We start from the raw sequence: 26,707 nt of genomic DNA on the forward strand, positions 1-26,707 counted from the left end.
GAAGGCAATGGCAAGAAATATTTCAAGTAATGAAAATCAAAGTCCTGCCATCAAGACTACTCTATCCAGCAAGGCTCTCAATTAAAATAGAAGGAGAAATAAGGAGTTTCCCAGACAAAATAAGGCTAAAAGAATACACCTCCACCAAACTAGCATTGCAAGATATGCTAAAGAGACTGCTTTAGGAAGATGAAGCAAGAGAGTGAGAGAGGAACACAGGTACAAAAGGAAAAAATGAATAAGTACCTATCAATAGTAACTTTAAATGTAAATGGATTAAATGCTCCAATCAAAAGACATAAGGTAGCTGATTGGATAAGAAAACATGACCTACGCATGTGCTGCCTACAAGAGACCCACCTCAGAACAAAAGACCTAGATAGACTGAAAGCGAAGGGTTGGAAAAAAATATACTCTAAGCAAATGGACAAGAAAAAAAAAAGCCAGGGTAGCAATACTTATATCAGACAAAATAGACTTCAAAACAAAGACCTTAAAAAGAGACACAAGAAGGACACTCAAGGGAAATCTCCACCAAGAAGACACAAGCATTATAAACCTAATGCACCCAATATAGAAGCACCCAAACAGATAAGGAAAATTTGGAGGACTCCAAGAAAGATACTGACAACAACACACTTGTAATAGAGGATTTAAACACCCTACTGTCAACAATGGATAGATCTTCAAAACAAAATATCAAAAAGGGTATCGTGGAGCTGAATGACCCACAAGATCAAATGGACTTAACTGATTTTATATGCTTTCATTCCAAAGAAGCAAAATACACATTCTTTTCAAAGGCACATGAAATACTTTCAAAGATAGACATATGACAGGATATAAAACAAAATTCCAAAAATTCCAGAAAGTTGAAATCATATTAAGATTCTTTTCAGACCACAAGGGCTTGAAACTAGAAATCAAACCCAAGTAAAAAACATTCAAACTCATGGAGACTGAATAGCATGCTATTAAATAATGAACGTGATAATAATGAGATCAAGGAAGAAATCAAAAAGTTTCTGGAAGCAAATGAAAAGGAACATATAACAGTCCAAAATCTATGGGACACAGCTAAGGCAGTCTTGATAGGTAAGTTCACAGGAATACAGGCCTACCTTAAAAAGATAAAAACATTTCAAATAAACAAACTAACTCTACATCTACAAGAACTGGAGGAACAACAACAAACAAAGCCCAGAGCAAGTAGAAGGAAAGAAATAACCAAGATCAGGGCATAATTAAATGACATAGAGACTAAAAGAAAAATTCAAAGGATTGATAAATCCAGGTGCTGGTTCTTTGAAAGGATAAAATCGACAAGACTTTAAGCAGACTCATCAAGAAAAAAAGAGAGGACCCAAATATATAAAATAAGAAATGAAAGAGGAGAGATTACAAATGATACAACAGAAATACCAAAGACTGTAAGAAATTACTATGAAGAACTATATGTCAAGAAATTTGAAAACCTGGCTGAAAAGGAAAAATTTCTAGCAACATATAAACTTCCAAAACTGAATGAAAAAGAAGCAGAAATCCTCAAAGGACTAACAGCTAGTGAAATTGAGACAGTAACAAAAAACTCCCAGCACACCAAAGCCCTGGTCCAGATTATTTCATGGGAGAATTTTGCAAAACATTTAAAGAGCTAACCCCTATCCTTCTCAAATTATTCCAAAAAATTCAAGAAGAGGGAAGATTCTTCAACTCTTTTTATTAGGCCAAATCTTCCTACCCCAAAACCAGATTAAGACACAACAAAGAAAGAAAACTACAGGTCAATATCACTAATGAACATAGACACTAAGGTCCTCAACAAATTATCGACAAACCACATCCAGCAATACATTAAAAAGATCATACACGATGATCATCAAATGGGATTCATCCCAGGGATGCAAGGATGGTAAAATATTTTCAAATCAATAAATGTAATATATCACATAAACAAACATCAAATGACCATATCAATAGTTGCTGAAAAAGCATTTGGTAAGGTACAGCATCCATTTATGATACAGACACTCAGCAAAGTGGGAGGAGAGGGAACATACCTCAACAGAATAAAGGCCACATATAGGAAACCTACAGTCCATATTATACACAACAGGCAAAAATTTAAAGCTTTCTCTCTAAGATCAGGAACAAGACAAAGGTGTCTTCTTTTACCACTTCTATTTAACATAGTATTAGAAGTGCTAGCCTCAATGGTCATACAAGAAAAAGAAATAAAAGGCATCCAAACTGGAAAGGAGGAAGTAAAACTGTCATTGTTTGCAGATGACATGATAGGGTACATAGAAAACCCTACAGGCTCTACCAAAAAACTACTTGACCTTATAAGTGAGTTTGGCAAAGTACTAGGATACAAAATCAATGTTTACAAATCAAAGGCATTTTTGTACATGGAAAACAAAATATTAAAACCAAAAATCATGGAAAAAATACCATTTTCTATAGCAAGAAGAAAAATAAAGTACCTAGGAATAACCCTAACCAAAGAGGTAAAGACCTGTACTCATAAAATTAAATAACACTGAAGAAAGAAATTAAGGAAGACACAAATAAATAGAAGCATATACCGTGTTCATAGATTGGAAGAATTAACATCATCAAAATGTCCATACTACCCAAAGCAACTTATAGATTCAATGCAATCCCTATTAAAAATACCAATGACATATTTCACAGAAATATAATAAACCTTTCAATAATTTATATGGAACCATAAACAACCCTGAATAGATGCAGCAATTTTGAGAAAAAAGAACAAAGTAGAAGGGATCATAATACCTGACTTCAAACTGTATTACAAGGCCACTGTAATCAAAACAGTTAGGTACTGGCATAAGAGCAGACACACAAATCAATGTAATAGAACAGAGAGCCCAGAAGTAAACCCATTTTTCTGTGGTCCATTAATAGCTGACAAAGTGGGCAGGAGAATAAAATGACATAAACATAGCTTCTTCAGCAAATGTTGTTGGGAGATCTGGACAGCTAGATGTAAAAAAATGACACTCAACCATCAACTTACACCATGCACAAAAATAAACTCATGATGGATAAAAGACATGACACCATAAAAGTCTTAGAGGAGAACACAGGCAGGGAAATTTCAGATATTCCATGCAGCAATATTTTCTCAGATATGTCCCCCAGAGCCAGGGACATAAAGGAAAAAATTAAACAAATGGGATTTCATCAAGCTAAAAAGTTTCTGTACAGCTAAAGAAAACATCAGCAAAATGAAAAGGGATCCAGCCATATGGGAAAACATATTTGCCAATGATACATCAGACAAGGGTTTGATCTCCAGTATATATAAAGAACTCACATGACTCCACTCCAGGAAGACAAACAATCTAATTAAAAAATGGGCAAAGGACATGAACAGACACTTCTCAAAGGAGGACATAAACAGGGCTCAGAGACATATGAAAGGTTCCTCAGCATCACTAGCCCTCAGAGAGATGCAAATTAAAACCACAATGTGATACCACTTCACACTGGTCAGAATAGCCATCATAAAGAATTCAATAAACAACAAGGACCGGCAAGGCTGTGGAGAAAAAAGAACCCCACTACATTGTTGATGGGAATTCAGACTGGTGAAGCCACTGTGGAAAAAAGTATGGAATTTCCTCAAACAACTAAAACTGGAAATGTCTTTTGACCTAGCAATTCCACTGCTGTAATTATACCCTAATAACCCTGAAACACCAATTTGAAAGAACCTATGCACCCCAGTGTTCATAGCAGTACAAGTTACAATAGCCAAATACTGGAACAGCCTAAGTGCCCATCAGTAATTGAGTAGGTCAAAAAACTGTGGGACGTTTGCACAATGGAATACTTCACAAAAGAAAGAAAGAACTCCTACCTTTTGCGACAGCATGGATGGAACTGAACAATAATATCCTAAGTGAAATAAGCCAGGTGGTGAAAGACAAATACCATATGATCTCACCTATAAATGGAACCTAATCAACAAAGCAAACAAGTGAGCCAAACAGAACCAGAGACATGAAAATAAAGAACAAACTTACAGTAAACAGAGGGGACTGGATAGGGGGATATTGGAGAAAGAAAGGGAAGGGTCAAGTCAAGGAACATGTATAAAGGACCTATGGACAAAGACAACAGGTGGGAAGATTGAAAGTGGAATGTGGGGGGTGGGTAAAGCAAGGGAGAGCAATGGGGGGAATATAGGGACAACTGTAATAGAACAATTTTTAAAAAAAGGAATAAATATTTTTAAAAAACATTTAAAAATGAATAGAGCATCAGGGTCTCTGGGAAGTAATAAAAAATTAATATTCATGTCATAGAGTATCTGAAGAAGTATACATCTCAAAAGAAACATTTGAAGAAAAAAATGACTAAGAACTTCCCAAATTTGGTAAAAAAACATATCCACAGATTCAAGAAGCTCTGTAAACCCTAAGCACAATGAATCCAAGTCATCTATGTCCAGAAACATCATATTCAAACTGCTAAAAACAAAGTACAAAAGAAAAATTGGAAGCAGCCAGAGAAAACAGTACATTATTATAAACAATAATGGCTTTTATGACTGTAGATTTCTCCTCAGAAACCAGAGGCCCAAAGGAAGTGGCACAGCATTATTAAAAGACTGAAAGCAAAGAACTGTCAACAAAGAATTCTATATCCAACAAAAATGTCCTTCAGGAATGAAGTTGGCATAACGACATTCTCAGATGAATGAAAACTAAGAGAATTCTTTGCCAGAACACTTGCTCTCAAAGAATTCTTAAAGGAAATTCTTCAAAGAGAAGGCAAATAATGATAAAAGAAAACTTGAAACATCAAGAATGAGGGAGGAGCAACAAAATGTGCTTAGAAACAAATGGCATAAACATGAAACTGAAATCATGAGGTTAGCTATTTTATTGGGTATGGATATGTTAAAGAAGAAGGAAATGATAGCAGCAAACTACCCTTACATCCCCGAGTTTAGTCAAAACTGTATTTTAACATTCTACAGCCACGTGTGTACAAAAAAAGGAAAGATTCTTTAAACTCCAATACAAATTCTCCATGGAGCCAATTTTTAAAAATGGTGTTAACATCACATATCTCTATTTCCCTCAACTTTCCAGGGAAATGTCAGCAAGGCCACCTTTTTAAATCCTTGCCTCCTTTTTAATCAAAAAAGCAAATTCAAAGGTCAAGCATGTGAATTCAACAAAGAGTACTTATGTCCTGGGATGATTCCACATTAGACTGGTACTGAGCACTGGGGCCAAATAAGCCAACATAAGAAGTTAAACTTACAGAATGGGAATTTCTCACATTTCACTAGACTCTAAGGGGTAAGAGATAAACGAACCCAGGCCAGATATGTAGATATAAAAGGGACTTGAACTAGCCATGAAAAAAAAGCTTATCAACTTCTATATGGAAGCCACTTATCCCCCCGCAAAAAAACACAATACTGAGTACTTACCCACCACCCTCTCACCTGCTTTTATCCCATTTCTATCATTGCCACATATTTTCAGAGGCCCGACCTTATCAACACTTCTATTCTCAAGAGCAGAGAGTGAGAACATCATCTATTTCATAATAGTCATGAATTCCCTAAACACTGTTTTGTTTTGTTTTTTAAAAATTATTAAGGAAGGCTATAAGGCAAAGTTGTGGAAGAGAAGAAAGCCCAGCTGTGGAACTTTGAGCAGAGTATTGAGAATATCTGTGCCTCACTTTCTTCATCTGTGAATGGAAGTAATAACAGTACCCACATTCAGAAAGTTGTGGTGTTGATTAAACAAGATAAATTTAAAGCACTTCCTTCAGTATCCGTTTCAAGAGAAGTCAATAAAACAGGAACAAAAGTAATAATCAAATTAACCCATCTCTGGGGCCATCAAATGTGCCCAACTGCCTCTGTACAGAAAAAAAGAAATTGACCTACACTTGTAGTGAGATAACTTCCCAATTCTCATGAAACTGCTCCACCCACCTTCTGCTCTCATCACTGTCATACTCTTCAAGGGCTGAGTAAAGTTCTGCCTCCTCCAAGAAGCCAGTCTCCACTGTCCACTTAGTCCTCCAAAATAACCCCAGCCATCAAGTCTACCCGACATGCTTTGGCACCTAAGGCGTACATCCCATACTGTTCTAGAAGGGGTTCCTGGTACATTCTCAGCAATCAGATACAACATGTAATACTTCAGGGCAGGAATGGATCTCCTGGCCCCTGAGTCTCCTCAATTTGCTCTTCCATGTCCAATCAAGGGCAGGGCAGAATAACAGGAAGAGATTGGATGAAAAGTGTATGGCTCCCTGCAATATTGGGCAGACAATGTTTCCTTTCCAACCCATAAAAAGGCCCATGGAATATAGACAGAACTTGAGAAAATAAGCATGTTCAATCAAAGAAGCTACATAATCTTTAAGGGGAAATGCCATCACTGTTGAAACAACTTCCAAAGTTCAAAAAAATTTTAAGATAATATGATTACAGCAGATGTTTTATGTGACAAAAGGCTGGAAGAACAAAGGAGAAGTCTCAAAAATAACTCTAACAATAATCTACATTCATCAGTTACAATGAGTTTACTGCATGGTTTGCCATTTGTATATAATTATCTAGCATAGATGCTAGAAAAATCATGACATAAAATCTTGTTTTGATCACTTGGTTCTTTTCCCCTAGGCTGTCACAATAAGGCATAAAAATAAAAGTATCAGATTGAATTAATCAGAATATAGGCCTACAGTACCATTATGAGTAATTTTTAAATAAAATAGCTTGATTTAAATTTATAATTAAAAACAATCTTTCATATTTGAGAGGTTATAAAGACTTTCATACACATTAGTTTGTTTCTTAAAACAATCTTATAATACAGACAGAATAGTTTTATATATAAGGAATATGAAGCACAGAGGAGTAAATGGCCAGAGGTCACACAGTTAATTAGCAATATTTGGACTAGTTAATTAACTATTTAACTAATTAACTATTAACTTTTGGAAAAATGTTTCTAGTGGTTATAAGGTACTTTATGTATATTGTGGTTTTAATTGTCTTTTAATAGGGCAATGTGCATCCTATTATTATACCCAAATCAAACATTGGTAAGACAGGAAATCTCTAAAATGGAATGTATACATCCAAGAAGATGAGCAAATTAATTCACTAAGGTGGGAATATTAAACCTTTTAACACATTTCTTTTTTATATGTGTTTCATACCAACCAAGATCATCATGTAGGCAATCTGATTCCAAAGCTCTTCATACTCTTAAATATGACCCTCTACTAGATATATTCATTTGATTTTCACATCAGTGGTAATCTGATGTACTCCATTCTCTCAGCTCACACAGAAATAGGGATTATAAGTAGTAAGCATAAAAGAAATTTTATTTAGCTTCTAGTATTGTTAACTTGGCAATCAACCACTGAAGATTAATAATATTATCTAATATGCTTTTACACACAATTTAATTTTCTAATTTTTAAAAAAACCAAATAGCCAGTTTTGCTACAGTTGGAAGAGAATAGCTGAAGGGGGATCAGAATAACAATCCTCTATTACTTTCAATTTTTTGAATCAGAAGACCACTTTTAAATTTTTCTATATAAGAATTTAGAATACAAATACATAAGTGAATTATGATATAATCCACACACACACACACACACATAAAGAAATACTATTGAGCCATTTAAAAAAATTCTGCCATTGTGATAACATAGATAGGCCCTGAGGACATTACGCTAAGTGATAATTCATACAGAGAAAACAAATACTGTATGATCTCCCTTATACATAGGATCTTTAAAAAAAAAGAAAAGAAAATCATATTCATAGAAAAGGAGATCAGACTGTGGTTACTATCAGGGTGGGAGGATTGGATAAAAGTGGTCAAAAAGTACCAGCTTCTTGTTATAAGATAAATACGTACTGAGGATAAAATGTACAACATGAAGACTCTAATATTGTTGTATGAGATGTTTATAGTGGTTAAGAGAATAAATCCTTAAAGTTCTCATCAGAAGGAAATAAGCTTTTTTCTTTTTATTTTTTTTTTTTTGTATCTATAGAAGATGATGGATGTTAACTAAAATTGTAGTATCATTTTGCTCTAAGTCAAGGCATTATGCCATACATCTTAAATTTTATACAGTGCTTTATGTCAGTTACATCTCAATAAAACTGAAGGACAAAAAGTGAATTGGATTCTTTCTAATTAATTGACATATTCACCCAGGGGTCAATCTTGCAAACTGAAATGCAAAACAGTTGTTTCAATAAAATAGCTTTCACAGGACATCAGCAAGATACTGTCCTATTTTCTTAGACACTAATTTAACAGAGCAAAATCCAATTGCTTTAGTAAAAACTCTAAACCAAGAGAAACCAAGAGGTTTCTGTACCCAGGTAAGTACAAAGCCAAAAAAGCCAGATCAAGGCCTCTAAAAAAATTCATGACATTTTATATGTCTATAACCCTCCTCCCCAGCTTAGCACAATACAAGTGGGAGACAATGCCCAACATCTGGCTTTTCCTTGGGAAGTAGAGAGAAAAGAGAAAAATAGGTCCAATATTCTGGCTTTTCAAGAGTCTATCTAAACAACTGGTTTCTGTCTTTCCTGAATCAAAACACTAACAGGAATGGGCACAGGGTGTGGGCTGCTGACAACAAAGGCAAGTACCACACCTTTGTCCAGCACCAGAGGGACAGCAAAACTGCTGATATACACCTGCGGAAGCTCCTCAGTAAAAACACATAAATCCTTTCAAGTAGGAGATTACGTGCATAATTACAGAAGAAGCAAAGCTAGAAAAGAATTAGAGGGTCTCCAGAATTTCTAGTAGGGCTATTTAGTGAAGGTCTTCCTGTATATGAAGCCAATCCACTATCCAACACAGGTGGTTGTTTTTCCAAATACCCAGATTGCAACAATAATAAAAGCAGAGACATAGCAAATAGAAATATGTCCCAATCAAAAGAACAAATTAAATCTTAAGAAACCAACATAAAGCAATGGAGATCTATGAATACCTGACTATTAGTTCAAATAACAATCTTAAAGATGAACAATGAGCTAAAAGAGCACAGACAACTAAATGACATCAAGGACACTATGCATAAACAAGTGACAATATCAAAAAAGATAAAGAAACTGTGAAGAACCAAAAGATAATTTGGAGCTGAAGTATACAATAACTGAATTGAGAAATCAACTAGGCAGAAATTCATTCATTAAGAGTAAACTTGATCAGCAGAAGAATCAGTGTAGTTAAAGATAGGTGACTTGAAATGATCAAATCAGAGGAGCAAAAATATATAATGTAGCCTTAAAAAAGAAGAAAATTCTGTTAGATATATGTATGAACTTCAAATGCATTATACTAAGTGAAACGAGCCAATTATAAAAGGACAAATATTTTATGATTCTACTCAAATTACTCTGAAGTAGACAAATCATAGAAACAAAGTAGAAAGTTGTTTGCCAAGTGTTGGGGAAATGAAGGAGAGGGAATTAGTGCTTAATGGGTACAGAGTTTCAGCTTTGGTTCCAGTTCTGCGTGTAAGGAGCTTAAAAAGTCCCACTGCATCCCAACATGTATAAAGCTAAACAGAATTATAAATCAACATTTCTTCTTATATTTGTAAAAGAAGTAAGGACTCAGGGAAAACTATGGCCACCAAGAGTGGAGGGACAGACAGGTAAGCATAGGGAGTCAAAACTTACATAGTAGCAGAGACTTATGAGCAGAAATTGCCACAAGAAGCATTAACGAAGTAGGAAAATCTAATTAACAACTGATGGAGGCTCATTGCAGACGAGCCTGAGTCTTAGAAACTCCACCCAGTGATAGGGACCCCCATACTTTTGTGAGTTTTGCTTCCAGGAGCTTACCTAGACTCTAGCAGTAAATATCAGGGAAAAATTTCCTCCTGTTTCTGGCAGGAAGAGGGGAAAGGGGGAGCATTCTGAAATACTCCAGAATATTCTATTCTTAACAAGACCTATCCTCAGGAGAAATAAGTTAACCAGATCCTAACCTGCTACAGTATTATTGGATTATGAATGACCAGGGGAAGGGAAATTCCCAGCACTAGCTAGCTCTAACTTTTGACTTGTGAGAAGGTAAATATCCAACTCCAGCCCACTCTAGCCTTCGACATGGGAAAAAGGAAATACCCAGGTCAAGCCCACTCAAGCTATCCTTTCCCACCTAAGAAGGGAGAAAAAAACTGAAAACTTGTGAAGTTCTCAATCCAGAGGCATAAGCTCAATAAAAGATGTAAACCTAACTATAGTAAGACAGGTATACAGAAATGAGGAAATTCCAAAGGCATCTGCAGCAAGTACAAAATATGCTAAATAAGCTAAGCCAGACATCCTAGGCCAGACAGCCCCAGTTCCCGAGATAGTTACTTCACTCTCCACAAGTAGCTGGGCTTGATTTGAGGCAGAAGACTTGGACACAGAAGATAAGATAAAAATGAGGAAGTCCTGGAAGGCTGACATCGAAGTACCTGACATTGACACCTAGCAATGTCCCAAATTCTGAAAAGAGTCTAGTAATAGCATAGTAATACTTAAAACCACAGCTGGGCCAGTGCACTTTGTTTCTAAACAACTTATAGTACACCTTAGCATTGTTATAATCTGACTGTAATAAATTAGGGTTGCAGTTTCCACCCTCTGAGTGGGCAATGAGGGAAAACTATGGGTAACTGCATGCACTGTTGCTGGAAAACCCCCTGTCGGGTTTCAGGGACTGTAGCCTCAACAATAGGCAAGAGGGCTCCAAGGCTGGAAATAATCAAGGAGGCCTTGGGAAAACAGGCCAATGAGGAGAAGGAACCTGTCCCCTGGGCAGGGGCTGTGCCCCCGCTCCCTTCACATCACCCTGCTTGGCCCTGTGATGGTCAGTTGTTTATGACGGGTAAGTTCTCTCATGAGGAGAGATGACCTAAGACAGACATGGGCCGGTATGAGCAGCAGAAGAAGGACTTGGGGGACACAGAAAAAGGGCAAAAGATCCTCACCCCTCGGCTTTGTCATGGCCAGAGTCCTCATTCTATCTGAAAGAAGTCTCCCTATCTCTAGGTGGCTCTGCCCCACCTACCTGGCTCAGGCTTGAAACAATAATAAAGGTCGGCACAGCCCCTAAACTGGATTTGGTGGTTCTACAATCAAGCCTTGAAATAAGTTCCTCTAAGCATGCTTTGTTCTTCCCTCAAAAGCTATGAAAACCAGTTCACACTGGGAAGATTTTCATTATTCATAGACCCTGGCCCAAGGCAGATCTCGTGTGTTCCTCCAATTGTTATCTATGATCTCTATTTGTTTTCTGTAAACAGTCTTTTGACATTGATTGATGAGCTTTGCATCCCTACCCCTGTGCATATGGTTCTCAGTAAAATCCTTTGGACATGAAGGTTTGATACATTCTCCACTAGAGGGAAGTTGCCATGTCCCCTCTCCTGGCAAACAGAGAAGTGTTTTTGATGCTTTGTGTTTGTTCCCCCAATCTGGGACAACCTGGGGATGGGCCCTGCGGGATTCAGAGCCCTGCTCCCACCTCAGCTGGCTCCAGACAGTAATCCTCAGATCCAGGAGCGTCCCACATGGCACTCCTCATGACATACCATAGTAGGAAAATTACATAACTCCTAAGGCCAGTGCAGTAGTAAAAATAGCCTTTACAACAAATGGTGCTGGGAGGTATGGACAGCTACAAGCAAAAAAAAATGAAACTTGACCACCAATTTACACCATGCACAAAAATAAACTGAAGATAGATAAAAAGAAATAAATATAAGTTATGACACTATAAAGGTCTTAGAGAAGAACAGGTGCAGGAAAATCTCAGATATTCCATGTAGCAATATTTTTCCCAGTATGTCCTCTAAAGCAAGGGATATAAAGGAAAGAATAAACAAATGGGACTTCATCAGAATAAAAAGCTCCTGTGAAATGTGTCATTGGTATTTTAATAGGGATTGCATTGAATATATAAATTGCTTTGGGTAGTATGGGTATTTTGATGATGTTAATTCTTCCAATCTATGAACACAGTACATGTTTCCATTTATTTGTGTCTTCCTTCATTTCTTTCCTCAGTCTTATGTAGTTTATTGAGTAGAGGTCTTTTACCTCCTTGGTTAGGCTTATTCCTAGGTACTTTATTTTTCATGTTTTCTGTAGCAAATGGGATTCTTTTCCTGATTTCTGGCTTTGATTATTTCATTGTTAGTGTACAAAAAGGCCTTTCATTTCTGAATATTGACTCTGTATCCTGCTACTTTGCCGAACTTATTATGTCAAGTAGGTTTTTTGTGGAGTTTTCTGTGTACACTATCATGCCATCTGCAAATAATGACAGTTTTACTTCCTCCTTTCCAATTTGGATGCCTTTTATTTATTTTTCTTGTCTGATTGCTATGGCTAGGACTTCTAATACTGTTGAGTATGTTGAAAAGAAGTGGTAAAAGTGGACACCTTTGTCTTGTTCCTGATCTTAGTGGAAAAGATTTTAGCTTTTGCCTGTTGAGTATTATGATGGATGTAGGTTTCTTGTATATAGCCTTTATTCTGTTGAGGTATGTTCCCTCTCGTCTGACTTTGCTGAGTGCTTTTATCATAAATGTGTGCTGGACCTTATCAAATGCTTATTCAGCATCTATTGATATGATCATGTGATTTTTGTCTTTCTTCTTGTTTATATGATGTATTATGTTTATTGATTTGCAAACAGTATACCATTGACTGGTACAGCCACTGTGGAAAACAGTATGAAATTTCCTAAAAAAAAAAAAAAGGAACTGCCTTTTGACCTCACAATTCCACTGCTGGGATTATATCCTAAGAGTCCTGAAACACCAATTCAAAAGAACCTATGCACCCCAATGTTCATAGCAGCACGATTTACAATAGCCAAGTGCTGGAAGCAACTATATGCTCATCAGTAAATGAGTAGATCAAAAAACTATGGTACATTTACACAATGGAATAATATGCAGCAGAAAAAAAGAAAGAAAGAAAGAAAGGAAGAAAGGAAGAAAGGAAGAAAGAAAGAGGGAGGAAAGAAAGAAAGAAAGAAAGAAAGAAAGAAAGAAAGAAAGAAAGAAAGAAAGAAAGAAAGAAAGAAAGAAAGAAAGAAAGAAAGAAAGAAAGAAAGAAAGAAAGAAAGAAAGAAAGAAAGAAAGAAAGAAAGAAAGAAAGAAAGAAAGAAAGAGCTCCTACCCTTCACAGTAGCATGGATGGAACTGGAGAATATTATAATATGTGAAATAAGCGAGCAGTGAAAAACAGATACTATATAATCTCACCTTTAAGTGGAACCTAATCATCAAAACAAACAAGCAAGCAAACTATAACCAGACACATAGAAATAAAGAACAAACTGACAGTGACTGGGGGGGGGAGGGTGGGAGGGAGGTAACAGGGGAAAGAAGAGGAAAGGTCATTAAGGAACATGTATGAAGGACCCATGGACAAAGCCAAAGTTGGATAGGATTGAGGATGGAAGGTGGGGGTGGGTGGGATGGGAGAAAATGATGGTGAGACAATGGAGACAATTGTACTTGAACAACAATTAAAAAATAAAAAAATAAAAACAATTACAAATAGAGAAGTAAAAAGTCTTATGAAATTCTAACCCCGCAGACAACAAGGGCCTTTCTCAATTCAGGGAATCAGGTCCACTCCCATATTCTGTACTGTCCTTTAAAAAGCTTGCTTGCTTTGCTCTACATTGTTTGCGTGATTCATCCAATTCTTTTTTCATTATCACCAGGAACCTGGTTACCTGTGCACACCTGTGAGAGTTCAACTATAATCCCCCGCACCCTTTTTCTACCACAAAGTCCTGTTGAGCACAGTTCCTTTTACAGAATATCTAGTTATCAAGAAAATGTTACAATGAATACTAACTAAATTACAAAAAAAACAAAGTTTGAAGAAGCGGAACAAGCATCAGAATGACACATGGCAGGGCTGTTGGAATTATCAGAATGGAAGTTTAAAACAACTATGATTAATATATTAAAGTTTCTAATCTATTACATAGGCAACATGCAGGAATAAATGGGCAATGTAAGCAGAGATGGAAATCCTAAGAAAGAATCAAATGAAATGCTTAGATAAAGGTAGCAGGGAACTACATTAATCATATCATTTTCAAACTACAGCAATTTTAAAAGATAAGGAAAAAAATTCTGAAGGAATACAGAGCAGAAAAAGAACACCTTGCTCATAGAGAAAAAAGAGTAACATCTGATTTCTCAGGAACTATGAAAGCAAGAAGAGAGTAGAGTGAAATATTTGAAGGGGTTAAAAAAACACACACACAAACCTAGAATTCTGAACCCTGTGAAAGTATCTGTCAAAACTGAAGGATAAATAAAGACTTTCTCAGACGGACAAAAATTGAGGAAAATTTTTTGAGTATACCTGCCGTGCAGGAAACATTAAAAGTTCTTTAAAGGGAAAGAAAATATCTTAGGTCAGAAACTCAGATCTACATAAAGAAAGGAAAAACACTGAAAAGGCAAGTGAAGATAAAACAAAAACTTTTTTTTCATTCCTTGACTGATGTGGCCCAGTGGGTTGGGTATCATCCTGCAAACTGAAATGTTGCCAGTTTGCTTCCCAGTAAGGGCACATGCCTGGGCTGCAGGCCAGGTCCCCAGCTGGGGGAGTGCAAGAGACAACAGGGAACCTGTCAAACATCTCCTAGGGAACAAGAATAGACTGATGAGGAAGAATGTAGAGAAGAATGCTTAGGAATGGTGAGAACTGCCAATACAAGCCTTCACTTTTCTGCAAATGGAACTATTCATATTATTTCAAAAATATTTTAACTTCAGAAACTTAACAAAGAGTTTATTATACCTTATTTAAAAAACACAAAGGAGTCTCTGGCTGGGTTACTCAGTTGGTTAGAGCTTTACCCGATATGCCAAGGCTGCAGGTTAGATCCCTGGTCAGGCAGTCAGGGCACATACAAGAGGCAACTAACAAATGTATAAATAAGTGGAACAACAAATCAATATCTGTCTGTCTCTCTCTCAAAATCAATATAAAAATGTTTTAAATTCACAAAGGAATCATCATGCTCTGCAAATGTTTTAGAAACCTATGTTCCCTAAAAAAGTTACACAAGTTATTATGTACCTAAGCATAATATTAGACATATGACATTGTATAGCTTTTGCTAATCTTCACATAATATTTATTATCATTTATTTCTTTAGAAAACTGATATCGCATTTTAGTAGAAAATATTTCTAGATTGTAGAAAATATCTATTTTTATCAATTGCCTGTTTAATAATTCTCTTTTACCTTTTTCCTATTCCCTTCTAAAACTGAGGCCAGCAGACACAATAGCAAATAGCTCCTGTGGACAGTAATCCTTAATTCCTGTTGAAGTGAGCAGAGATAATCTAACCCTGATCATAGCCTGTTTCTCAGCCACATTTACACAAGGCTTGACCACACCTCGGCTTTAGGGCAAATGCTTAGAAAGTCATTGAGCAGTTCTCTTTTCATTTCCTAATCAAATAGATACAATTTCAAAAGTAAGGCAAGCCTGATGGGAAAAGCATACATTCACTTGCATTTCTTAACCTTGGAGTAAATTCACTGGACATTCATTTTTCTCATGATGTTCTAAGAATTAATTTTCTTGTTTTGATTAAAACCTTTCAGCTGACCTTTCTACAGAGTTAACTGTTGACAAGGACATATTCCTGAGTACCAGTACATGAAACAACTAAGAAATAAATATAGATGCAGCAGTAATACCAGAAGAGGTAAGAAATGAGCAATTTCTTATTCATTCATTCTTTTCTTCCTTCCTTCCTTCCTTCCTTCCTTCAACATGTATTCATCAAGTTCTCTGTCCTTAAACATTTAGGCAAGTAAGTTTTATTTGTGCTACCCAGAGTTGGATTTTCCTTACCAGGAAGAATGGGTTGTCCTTTGTTTAACACAGGAAGTTCTCGACAGATTTCCCCATCTTCTTCATCTCGTGCCAACCAACGTTGCACAGGTATATAAAACGTTTTTCCGGAATTCATGTTCCACAATTGTATCTACAGTAGCAACAATAACACTTGTAAAAAATGTAAGAATACTTTTTTTATTTTAAAGTTATTTTGTAAAATGTTAGCATGATCTCAGATTTCATGCACTACAGAATTAAACTGATAGTTCTTTCTCTGGATTCTTAGCATTGAATGAAACTCAAGCAACAATTATTTATTTGATTACCTATTATAGCATACTATATTTAATTCATTTATCCTGCAGTTAACAAAGGTGTGAATAAATTGAGAGGACCAGATGAATGTCCAAAATTATCAAATCATAAAAATTATGTTTCCTAATTCTAAAATCTAGTATTTCCTAAGTCAGATAATATTATTACTTTAGAAGTTTCAGTGAGTTATATGTTAAATTTATCTCTAAATACCCTAAATCAGAGATTTTCAACTTAACATGTTTAAGAAATCATGGTATTATAAAGGTAGACTTTCAATCCCTAAATTTACTAATTCTGTGATAAGGCCCAGAAATTTGCATTCATAAATTCACATCAGGGGTGATTATGGTATAATCACACTTTTAGAAAGGCTGCCAAAGAACCACACAGAATTAGTTTGCAAGGCTACTATCATGGCCACCAGTATTTGATTTGATTATTTTAATTGAAGCTCAAAGATGATCATTTGAGAAATACAAAATGAATCACCATTCAAAACTTTACATTTTATAACCATCCTTAACTAAATGTGAAAGAATCAAAATTAAGTCATTACAACAATGGAAATATTTTCTTTTTAGAGACTAAAGGGAAAATATTTTATTTAGCTGTTTTTCTAGTTCTACCACTTTCAGAAATAATCATCATTATCCTTGTGTTTTAAAAAGAGAAAAGAATATTGCAAACAGACATCAACTGGTAATTATACTGCAAGGTAATTTCTTGATATTTAATAATCATTTGAACCTACATGAGAATGTGTGTGCATTTCATACACATAATTCCTAAAATATGGTTATAAAAACAGTTTTGAATATTTTACAATCACAATTATATTATTATAAAAATTGCTGGGAACCAAAGGAAACTTGATAATAATACATATTTATACAGATACATGCATAGCTAATTGAATAACATGCACACACAAATATTCTATACAACTTACTATGTAATTTAGTTTATTTTTGTTCAACCAAAATCCCTGAACTACTACTAGGGGTCCATGAGGTAACAATTGAGATATTCTTGCTATTCCAAATATTTTAAAGGCCTTATGGAGAGTGTAAATTTAACCATGTTATGATTCATAGACTAATAAAATTTCTTTGCCTTCGGATATTATAACATCAATTCTGTATGGAAACATGAGTATCCTTAGGCTCACTAGAAACTCTGATAGACTTCTAATTCTAGGTCTTTGATAAAAATGGGACAGCGGATAAACAATTAATTTTAAGAACAGAGCTTGAAGAGCTTATGTTCTGGAGTCGAAAAGACCTGGTTCCAATCTTCCCCTGCACTCACTAGCAGTGCTACCACGTGGGGTAACTTAATGCTTCTAACACATCGACTACATTTTCTCACATTTTTTCCTTTCTTTTATTATTGTTGTTCAAGTACAGTTGTCTCCATTTTCCTCCTACCACTCTCCTTTGCCCCACCCACCCCTACCTCCCACCTTCAATCCTACCCCTGTTTGGCTTTGTCCATGGGCCCTTTATACATGTGCTGTGAAAATATTATATCATTATGGCTCTAATAGACTGTCTTTTCATTCAAATCCCTTCAAGTCAGAGGCACAAGCTGGCATACTTAGAACTTTAAATTTCAAACTTCTAAACTGTATTATAAGAATTGAAGAGATAATTCCCAGCTAATTATCTAGTATTTTAATTTGACTAAATGAGTAAATTATATACAAGCTTTTATATACTCAGGATAAAACTGAGAATCAAGAATCTCCCTCTTTTTCACTGGTACTCAAAGACAATGAGGTAAATCTCAGGCAAACACTACCTTGCAATGGAAAGAACTTGCTATAGAAAGACAGACAATAGGAATTTTCAGCCTCATTATTTTGTCTTTCCTTGGCAATATTATATAAACTTTTAAGATAACCACTGTATCAGCACTTGAGCATCAAAAATGAATATAATATTGTTTATTAGTTACCAATAAAATAAGATGACAGGAGGATTAATGATAATTTTCATAAATTAGCTTAATTAACTAGTAGAGAAAAGTTTAAAAATAGTATTACATATAATCACTTAATAATTTCAATATTATACTTTAAAATCTCTATATAGTATAAAAGAGATAATTATTTTATATTGAAGCCAAGTAGTAATTTTGAATTTTGAAATCAAATTTCTATAACCTATATTTTCATAAAGTGACTTTTATTTTTTAATTCTACCTCAGGATCTTTCCTGAATTAATGCAAAGAAGACAGCATTAATAAAAGCTATATATTTCTGCTAATGGAATAAAAAATATGTTTATCTTACATCATTTTTTAATTTATTTTCTCACATTATAAAGCCATTGAACAAGTTTCCCAAGAACATCAGGAGTTTGACTAGATGTTCTTTGCATTTTAAGAAGTTGTTTAGTTAAAGATCATTTGCTTCGAAGTGACAAAAGATGGAAATACACCATATACAAAAATGAACGACAAGTTGTATGATTTCCAGTTCTGAAGATTTGCATTTATTGGTAATCATGCTCATAAGTAAAAATTTTAATTCTAAACAATGTAGAAAATATAAGCATTTTTTTCTCTCCTGAAATTATACAGGGGGCTTTATCTTGGTTAGCATGAACAGACAAAATCTGAGAGCTGAAATTCAAGATCTAGTGATTATTATTTCATCAGCGCTAATGTTCTATTTTTACAACTCTTCTGAAGCAGATAACATCCACCTAGTCATCTTTTTATTCCTAATATAGCCATGCCAAGAAGCAGTGTGAGCGAATCCAGAGTACCAGGTATTTTCTTTTCTTCGCAAATAGGTGAAAAAAAACTGGTTAGGGTGCTTCTTTTAATTAATTAGGAGTTAATTTATTAATAAGGGCATATGATACTACTCCTTTAAGAATTACACTGAATAAAAAGGTCTAGGTTAGACTCCATAAACTCAGAGTAAACATGAAATGTTCCCTTGAGGTCTAATTCTGGAATAGCATTTGCAAAGTATTTGAAAAGTACACGAGTGCTAATATGTCTTTACCTGTTTACAGTGCCAGGAAGGGGAGATTCCAGAGTTGGTATGACCAATACGAATCTTAAAGAGTGTTCCAATGTCTCCAAGTGTGATCTATAAAGCAACCAAGAGGACACCTTTCAATGTAACTTCATAAGGCCATTTAAAAACAGCTAATTTTAGGGTATTATATATTGAAAAAGATGCCAATCCATCAGGAAGATATAAGAATTATGTATGCACCTCATGACAGAGAATCAAAATATATGAAGCAAAAACTAACAGAAGTGAATGCAGAAATAGTCTACAATAATAGTCCACTTTGAATATTGGATAGAACAACTAGACAGAAGATCAATAAGGAAAAAGAAGACTTCAACAACATCAACTAAGTCTAACAGAAATGTATAGAACATTTCACTTAACAAGAGCAGAATACAGTTTTCTCAAGAGCACATACAACATTCTCCAGGATAGACTATATGTTATGTCACAAAAACAAGTTTTGAAAATTTTTTTTAAAAAGGCTGAAAGCTTCAATACAGTCTATCTTTTCTAACTATGATGTAGTAAAACTAAAAATCAGTGCAAGAAGGAAAACTGGAAAAGCCACACATAATGTGTAAATTAAGCAACCAATGAGTCAAAACAAATTGCAAGGGACATTTTTAAATACCTTGAGATGAATTTTTTAAATAATACACAAAAACAAGAATTCAATAAAAGCAGAACTCAGAAGGAAATTTCAGACATAGTTCCATAAAACTTGAATGTACTTTGTGAAGCCTGAGAACAAAGACACCTACTAAGAAGGGCTTCTGGCGGCTAACTGGGCTCAAGTTTTAGAAAACAGAGCCTTGCTGTTGCTTCTCCACAGAGTCCTATAATGGAAGCTGCACTTCTGAAAGAAAGTTTGCACTGAACTGTCTGCCTGCACTGTATGTCTGCCATCTGAGCCAGTCCTTATAAAGGAGTTCCTGGGATCCTATTTTAACCAATAGGACTGAAGTTTTCCCCATCCCATTGGAGCTGCGCAGCTCCAATCAACAAGAGTGGCTCTATTCTGACCAATCAGGACTGCCAGAGTGCCTTTTGGACCAATCAAACTGCAAGGATTTGGAGTTCTCATTTGCATTAGGACGATCCTATCAGAAACCATGGGTGAGGACCTCTGTCCATATAAGCCTACTCCCATTTGGCTCTGGGAGCACACTTTCCTTTTCCACCAAAAACTGTGGACTGTCTCCCTGGCTGACTGAAGGCTGGAAGGTGTCTCACCAAAGCAGAGCAGAGAAAATCAGTGCAGGCCAGAGCAGACTGGCAGGGAACAGAGCAGATCAAAGCACAGCAGAGCACATCAGCACAGCGCAAAGCAGGCCAGCAAGGAACAGAGAAGAGGCACAAAGAGGCATCTAGATGAGGAATGCCTGGCTCCAGGGCTGCCTCACAGCTCACAACCATGCTATACTTATAGCTGTGCTGTATAACAATTGAGCTGTTCCACAAATGTGCTGTTTTCACAGCCATGCTCTATCAAAATTGAGCATTTTTGCACTAAATGAAGTTTCCTTTGTCACAAAAGCCTAAATGGGGAATTCCTGTTGGTGTTGATTAGGCATCAAACAATCATCAATTCACAACTTAAAGGAAGAAATCACTTCAGAGGGTGCCCATCAACTAGATTGGCAAGTTTTCTGTGATAGACGTCTTTGGAAATTCTGATCTAATAAATCCAGAGACTCTAAGCAAAAAAAGGCGGCAGGAATGGAGAGAGGAAGAAGGAGAAGGGAGCAGAAAAGAAGTTGGGGAATATCAAGTAAATAACTAACTTTACAAATTATGAAACTATAAAAAGAAGAGCAAACTAAATGCAAAGCTAGCAGAGGGAAATAATAAATATTAGGATGGAGACAGAGCAGAAAATCAAAGCCAACAGAAGAAATGAAGCCAAAAATCAGTTCTTTGAAGAGCATAACAAAATAGACAAACATTTAGCTAGCCTAAGGAAAAAAGAAAGAAAACCCAAGTTACCACCAGAAGTAAAAACATTACTATTGGTATTTCAAACTCTTAAAAAAAAACCAAAACAGAACTGGTAGAGAACACTTCTTAACTCATTCTACAAGGTCAGTAATACCCTGATAACAAGAAAACTACAAACAAGTACCCCTTAGAGTTATAGAGTCAAAAATCTTCAAAAAAAAAACACTGGCAAAATAAACCTAGAAGTGTACTAAAAGGATTATACACCATGACCAACTGGGATTTATCCCAGGAATAGAGAGTGGTTCGACATACAAATATCAATCTAACATGCCACATAAATGCAATGAAGAGGGGGGAAAAAACCCATTGTAATCTCAATTGATGCAAAAAAAAAAAAAGAAGAAGACAACAGCATTTGACTAAATCCAACACACTTTCATGATAAAGACATTCAATAAACTTGCAATAGAAGGAGGAGACTTCCTAAACATAATAAAAGGCATTTGTGAAAAACCCACAGGCAATATCATACTCAGAACTGAAAGACTGACAGGAACAAGATAGGGAAGTAAGTTTTCATGACTTATACTCAATATTGCACTTGAAGTTCCAGTGATAGCAGTTAGCCAAGAAGAAAATTAAAAAACACACAACTTGGAGAGAAAGAAATAAAACTATATTCACAGATAATATGATCTGACTAATAGAAATCCTAAAGGTTCTACAAAAAAAAAAACCCCAAACAATTAGAGCTAACAAATGAATCCAACAGTTATAGGATACTAGACCAGCATGCAAAAATCAATTGCATTTTTATACATCAGTAATAAACAATATAAAAAAGAAATTAAGACAACAATTCTATACACAATAACATCAAAAAGAATAAAATTCATAGGAATAAACTTAATCAAGGAGGTATAATACAATAAAAACTTCAAAGCATTGCTGAAAGAAATTAAAGACAAATAAATCTGAAGACATCATGCTCATGAATTGGAAGACAATACTAATAAGATGTCAGTACTACCCAAAGTAATATATAGATTCGGTGTAATTCTATCAAAACCCCAGTGGCCTATGTTGCAGAAGTGTAAAAGTTGACCCTAAAATTTATATATATTTGCAAGGGTCCACAAATAGAGCAATATTGAAAAATAAGAACAAGGTTGGAGGACTCACACTTTCTGATTTTAAAACTTAGTAGCCCTAGCCAGGTAGCTCAGTTGGTTAGAGCATCATCCCAATAGCCAAGGTTTCAGGTTCAATCCCCAGTCAGGGTACATACAAGAAGCAACCAATAAATGAATAAATAAATAGAACAACAAATCAATATCTGTCTGCCTGTCTGCCTGTCTCCCCTTTCCTCTCTCTAAAATCAATTTTTTAATTTATTTTTTAATTAAATATTTTAATTAATGATATTGATATCTTTTTACGTGCTTGTTTCCCATTTGTATATCTTCCTTGACAAATGATTTATTCAAATCCTTGGCCTGTTTTTTAATTGGATTGCTTTTCTTTTTTTGTTGAGTTGTAAAACTTGACCCTAAAATTTATATATATTTGCAAGGGTCCACAAATAGAGCAATATTGATAGTGAATATTTCTATGGTAGTGAAAATTGTGTGGTATAAACATAAAGACAGACATTTATATCAATGAGACAACATTGAAAGTCAGAAACAAACTCTATACACCTATGGTCAGTTGATTTTTGAAAGGGGTGTAAGACTAATGGGAAAAGAATAGTCTCTTCAAAAACAATGCTAGGATAAGTGGGTGTGCACAAGCAAAAATGAGGAGATAGACTTTTATCTCACACAATATACAAAATTTAATCCAAAATGGATCAAAGAACTAATATAGAAGAAAATATAAGTTCTCATGACCTTGGGATTGGTAATGGTTGCTTAGATACGACACTAAAAACACAAGCAAACAAAGGAAAAATAGGTAAAGTGGATTTTATCAAAATTTAAAATTCTTGTGCATCAAAGGATAGTATCAAGAGTGAAAAGACAACCCACAGCATTCAAGAAAATATTTGTAAATCATATATCTAATAAGGGTATCATATTCAGAATATATACAGACTTCTTACAACTCAACAAAAAAAGAAAAGCAATCCAATTAAAAAACAGGCCAAGGATTCGAATAAATCATTTGTCAAGGAAGACATACAAATGGGAAACAAGCACATAAAAAGATACTCAATATCATTAATTATTAGTGAAATGTAAATAAAAGTGACAATGAGATAGCACTACCCATGAAAATTGGCTAGAATTTTTTTAAATTGACAATAACTGCTGGTAAGGATGTTGGAAAAAACAGAACCTTCAAACACTACTGGTAGAAATGCAAAATGGTACAGGGACTCTGGAAAAAAGTTTGGAAGTTCCTCTAAAATTAAACATAGAATCACCATATGACCCAGAAACTCTACTCCTAGGGATACACTCAAAAGAAATGAAAACAGGTGTTCGAAAAAAGCAATACTTATACAAAAATATTCATAGCAGCACTATTCACAATATCCAAATTGTATAATGTGGAGGTCCCTTTTTGGGTATCAGATATGGGGACCCCCGGCCCATGAAGTCCCCAATTTGTTGCAAATGGAAGAATCATTCCAGACACTGGTTGCCTGTTAAAGAAAGGGGATGGTGATTTCCTGTCATGGGGAATGCCCCAAACTCCCGTGCTCAATGGCTTTTATTGAAAGGATTATCAGTAGGGGATAGGTAGCAGGAATGTACAAGTAATCTTATTACATCACTATGTTAATGTTTACAGAGGATAGGTGATGTTTTGAAGAAGACAAATGGCAGGAAACACACCAAATTGCTCGGTTCCAAGATGAGTATAAACATAATGGCGCCAAATAGTTTAGGATCAGGGTCCATGAATAATGTAAATTTACGTCCCAGTGTGAGCCAGTTATCACAGCTTGAGAGAAAAATAAAGCATGCTTCAAGGATTGTTATTTACTTCCAGGCCTGATTTCCCCCGGGGGCCACCCAATCCAGTTTAGGGCTATACCTGCCTCTAGTATTGTTTCCAGCCTGAGCCAGACAGGTGGATCAGAGCAGCCAAGAGATAAAGAGACTTCTTTCAGACAGAATGAAGACTCTGGCCATGACAAAGCCGTAGGGTGAGAGTCTTTTGCCCTTTTTCCGTGTCCCCCAAGTCCTTCCCTGATGGCCCCTATGTGACTGTGCCTGTCTTAGGTTGCCCCTGACACTGAGGAGTCTTACCCGTCATTGACTGACTAGCCATCCTCCGGGGCCAAGCAGGGTGATGTGAGGGAGGCGGGGGCTGTGCCCCTGACAGGGGGACAGATTTTGTCTCCTCAGTGGCCTATTTTTCCAAGGCCTCCTTGCTCAGCTCTAGCCTTGGGGCCCTCTTGCCTGTCATTGAAGCTACAGTTCCTGAAACCAGGCGGGACAGTTCCCAACAGTATAAACAACCCAAATGTCCATCAAAGGATGGATGGATAAACAAAATGTGGTATTTCCATGCAATGAAATAGTATTGAATCTTAAAAAGGAATGAACTACTGATACGTGTTATAAATGGATGAACCTTGAAAACATTATGCTAAATGAAAGAAGCCAAACACAAAAGGCTTCATATTAGATGATTCCACTTGTAAGAGATATCCAGCATTGGCAAATCCTTAAAGACAGAAAGAAAATTAGAAGTCGCTAAGAATTGGGGAAAAGACAATGGGAAATGACCTCATAATGAGGTTTAGGGGCGACTAACATGCTCTGGAAATAGTAGTGATAGTTAAACAATACTGTAATTCACTGCTGGTAGGATTGTAAACTAGAATAACCATTACAGAAAACAGTATGGTGGTTCCTCAAAAAACTAAAAATAGTGTTACCATATAACCCAGAAATCCCTCTTCTGTGTATCTACTTGAAAAATTCAAAAACATTTACTCACAAAGATTTATGCACCCCTATGTTCATTGCAGCATTGTTCACCATGGCAAAGACATGGAGACAACCAAAGTGTCCTTCAATAGAAGACTGGATAAAGAAGATATGATACATATATACTATGCAATACTACTCAGCCATAATAAATAATGAAATACTGTCATTTGCAACAACATGGATGGACTTTGAGAATATTATGCTAAGGTTATAAGTCAGTCAGAAAAAGGTAAGAGCTGTATGATTTCATTCATATATGGGTTATAAAGCTGAAACTCATAAGTATAGTCAATGGTACAGTGGGTGATGAGGGCCTCATATATGGTGACAAAAGATGATCTGACTTTTGGTGGTGGGCACACAATGCAACATAAAAATCACGTATCATAGAAATATGCACTTGAAAATAATATAACCCTATTAACCAATGTCATTGCAATAAATTTAATTTGAGAACATGCAAAACACTTAAAATAGTAAATTTTGTCTTGTGAATTTTAACACAATTACAAAGAAAATATCTATACAAAGAAACTGTAAGGAAAAAGGAAAGGAGAGGGGAAACAAAAATTTGAGAACTATAAGAAAACAATTCATCAGAACAAGTAAAAACTGTGATCAAAATCAGCAACAAATTATTAAACTTCATGAAGCCATCACCTATTCAAACTAGATATTAATGTAGCAATTCCATGACTCAAACAAGAGTAAGCAAGACAGCAGAAAAAGCTGAAATGCAGGTAGCAGTGCTCAGAGAAAAAGCAGCACACAAATATGAATATGATTTCCTATGGAGAAAAAATAAGAATGAAGGATTAAATGTGCTTCTTTCTTACTATAGAATTCAGAATGATTTAACCCTATCTACCATGTAAAGTAATAATTTTATTTAAAAGTAAATTTGAAACAATAATATAGCAAAACAACAACAAAAACAGCTCAAAGACACTTTTGATATAGTCTCTTCTAAAACTATTTCTTACATATGCCAAATAAAACTTCATTTTTGACTTTTCCTTGTAGTGATCATCAACATAGAGTTTCATTATATATTGACTCACAGAAAATATGGAAAACCCTGTTCAAAATAAACTATTAGTCTGTGTCCAAATGATTGAGCCTCTCCTGTGACATACGCAGGCTGAGCACACAGGCTGTAGTAAATCAAACGTCAAGGTTCACGTGGATGTAGGTATCCTATAAGGATTTAAGATACTAAAGGACACCCTTTTCTAATTGTGATTTTAATCTCTGTCTCTACACAGTTCAAACAATCACTCTATGCATTCAACAGACATTATTAAGTATATAAAAAATGCAAGGTGCTTAACTCATTTTGTCTTGCCTTTCATGATAATTTTTCTGACATTAGTTTAACAATATAATATTGATCTCCCCTGCTACCTGTTTGCTACTTGTTTCTTTTCTACCTGCTTCTCTTTGTCCCTTGTTTCTCCCTAGCTCTTGATCTCAAAGTGTCTGGCTAAGACCTAATAACTTGACAACTT

General features: G+C 35.5%; 1 protein-coding gene across 1 annotated transcript in view; it reads right to left on the reverse strand.

Annotated features, from left to right (window-relative positions):
- The window catches only part of RP1 (RP1 axonemal microtubule associated), a 348,078-nt gene that overhangs the window by 244,953 nt on the left and 76,418 nt on the right, over positions 1-26,707 (reverse strand). Inside the window, 2 exon segments of the mRNA XM_054580711.1 lie at positions 15,971-16,103; positions 19,291-19,377. Of these exon segments, the coding sequence (XP_054436686.1) occupies positions 15,971-16,103; positions 19,291-19,377 (220 nt within the window).

The sequence above is a fragment of the Pteronotus mesoamericanus genome, unplaced genomic scaffold (genome assembly GCF_021234165.1).
Source record: "Pteronotus mesoamericanus isolate MK-2021 breed Mesoamerican mustached bat unplaced genomic scaffold, CSHL_Meso_final contig_601, whole genome shotgun sequence".
NCBI lineage: Eukaryota > Metazoa > Chordata > Mammalia > Chiroptera > Mormoopidae > Pteronotus > Pteronotus mesoamericanus.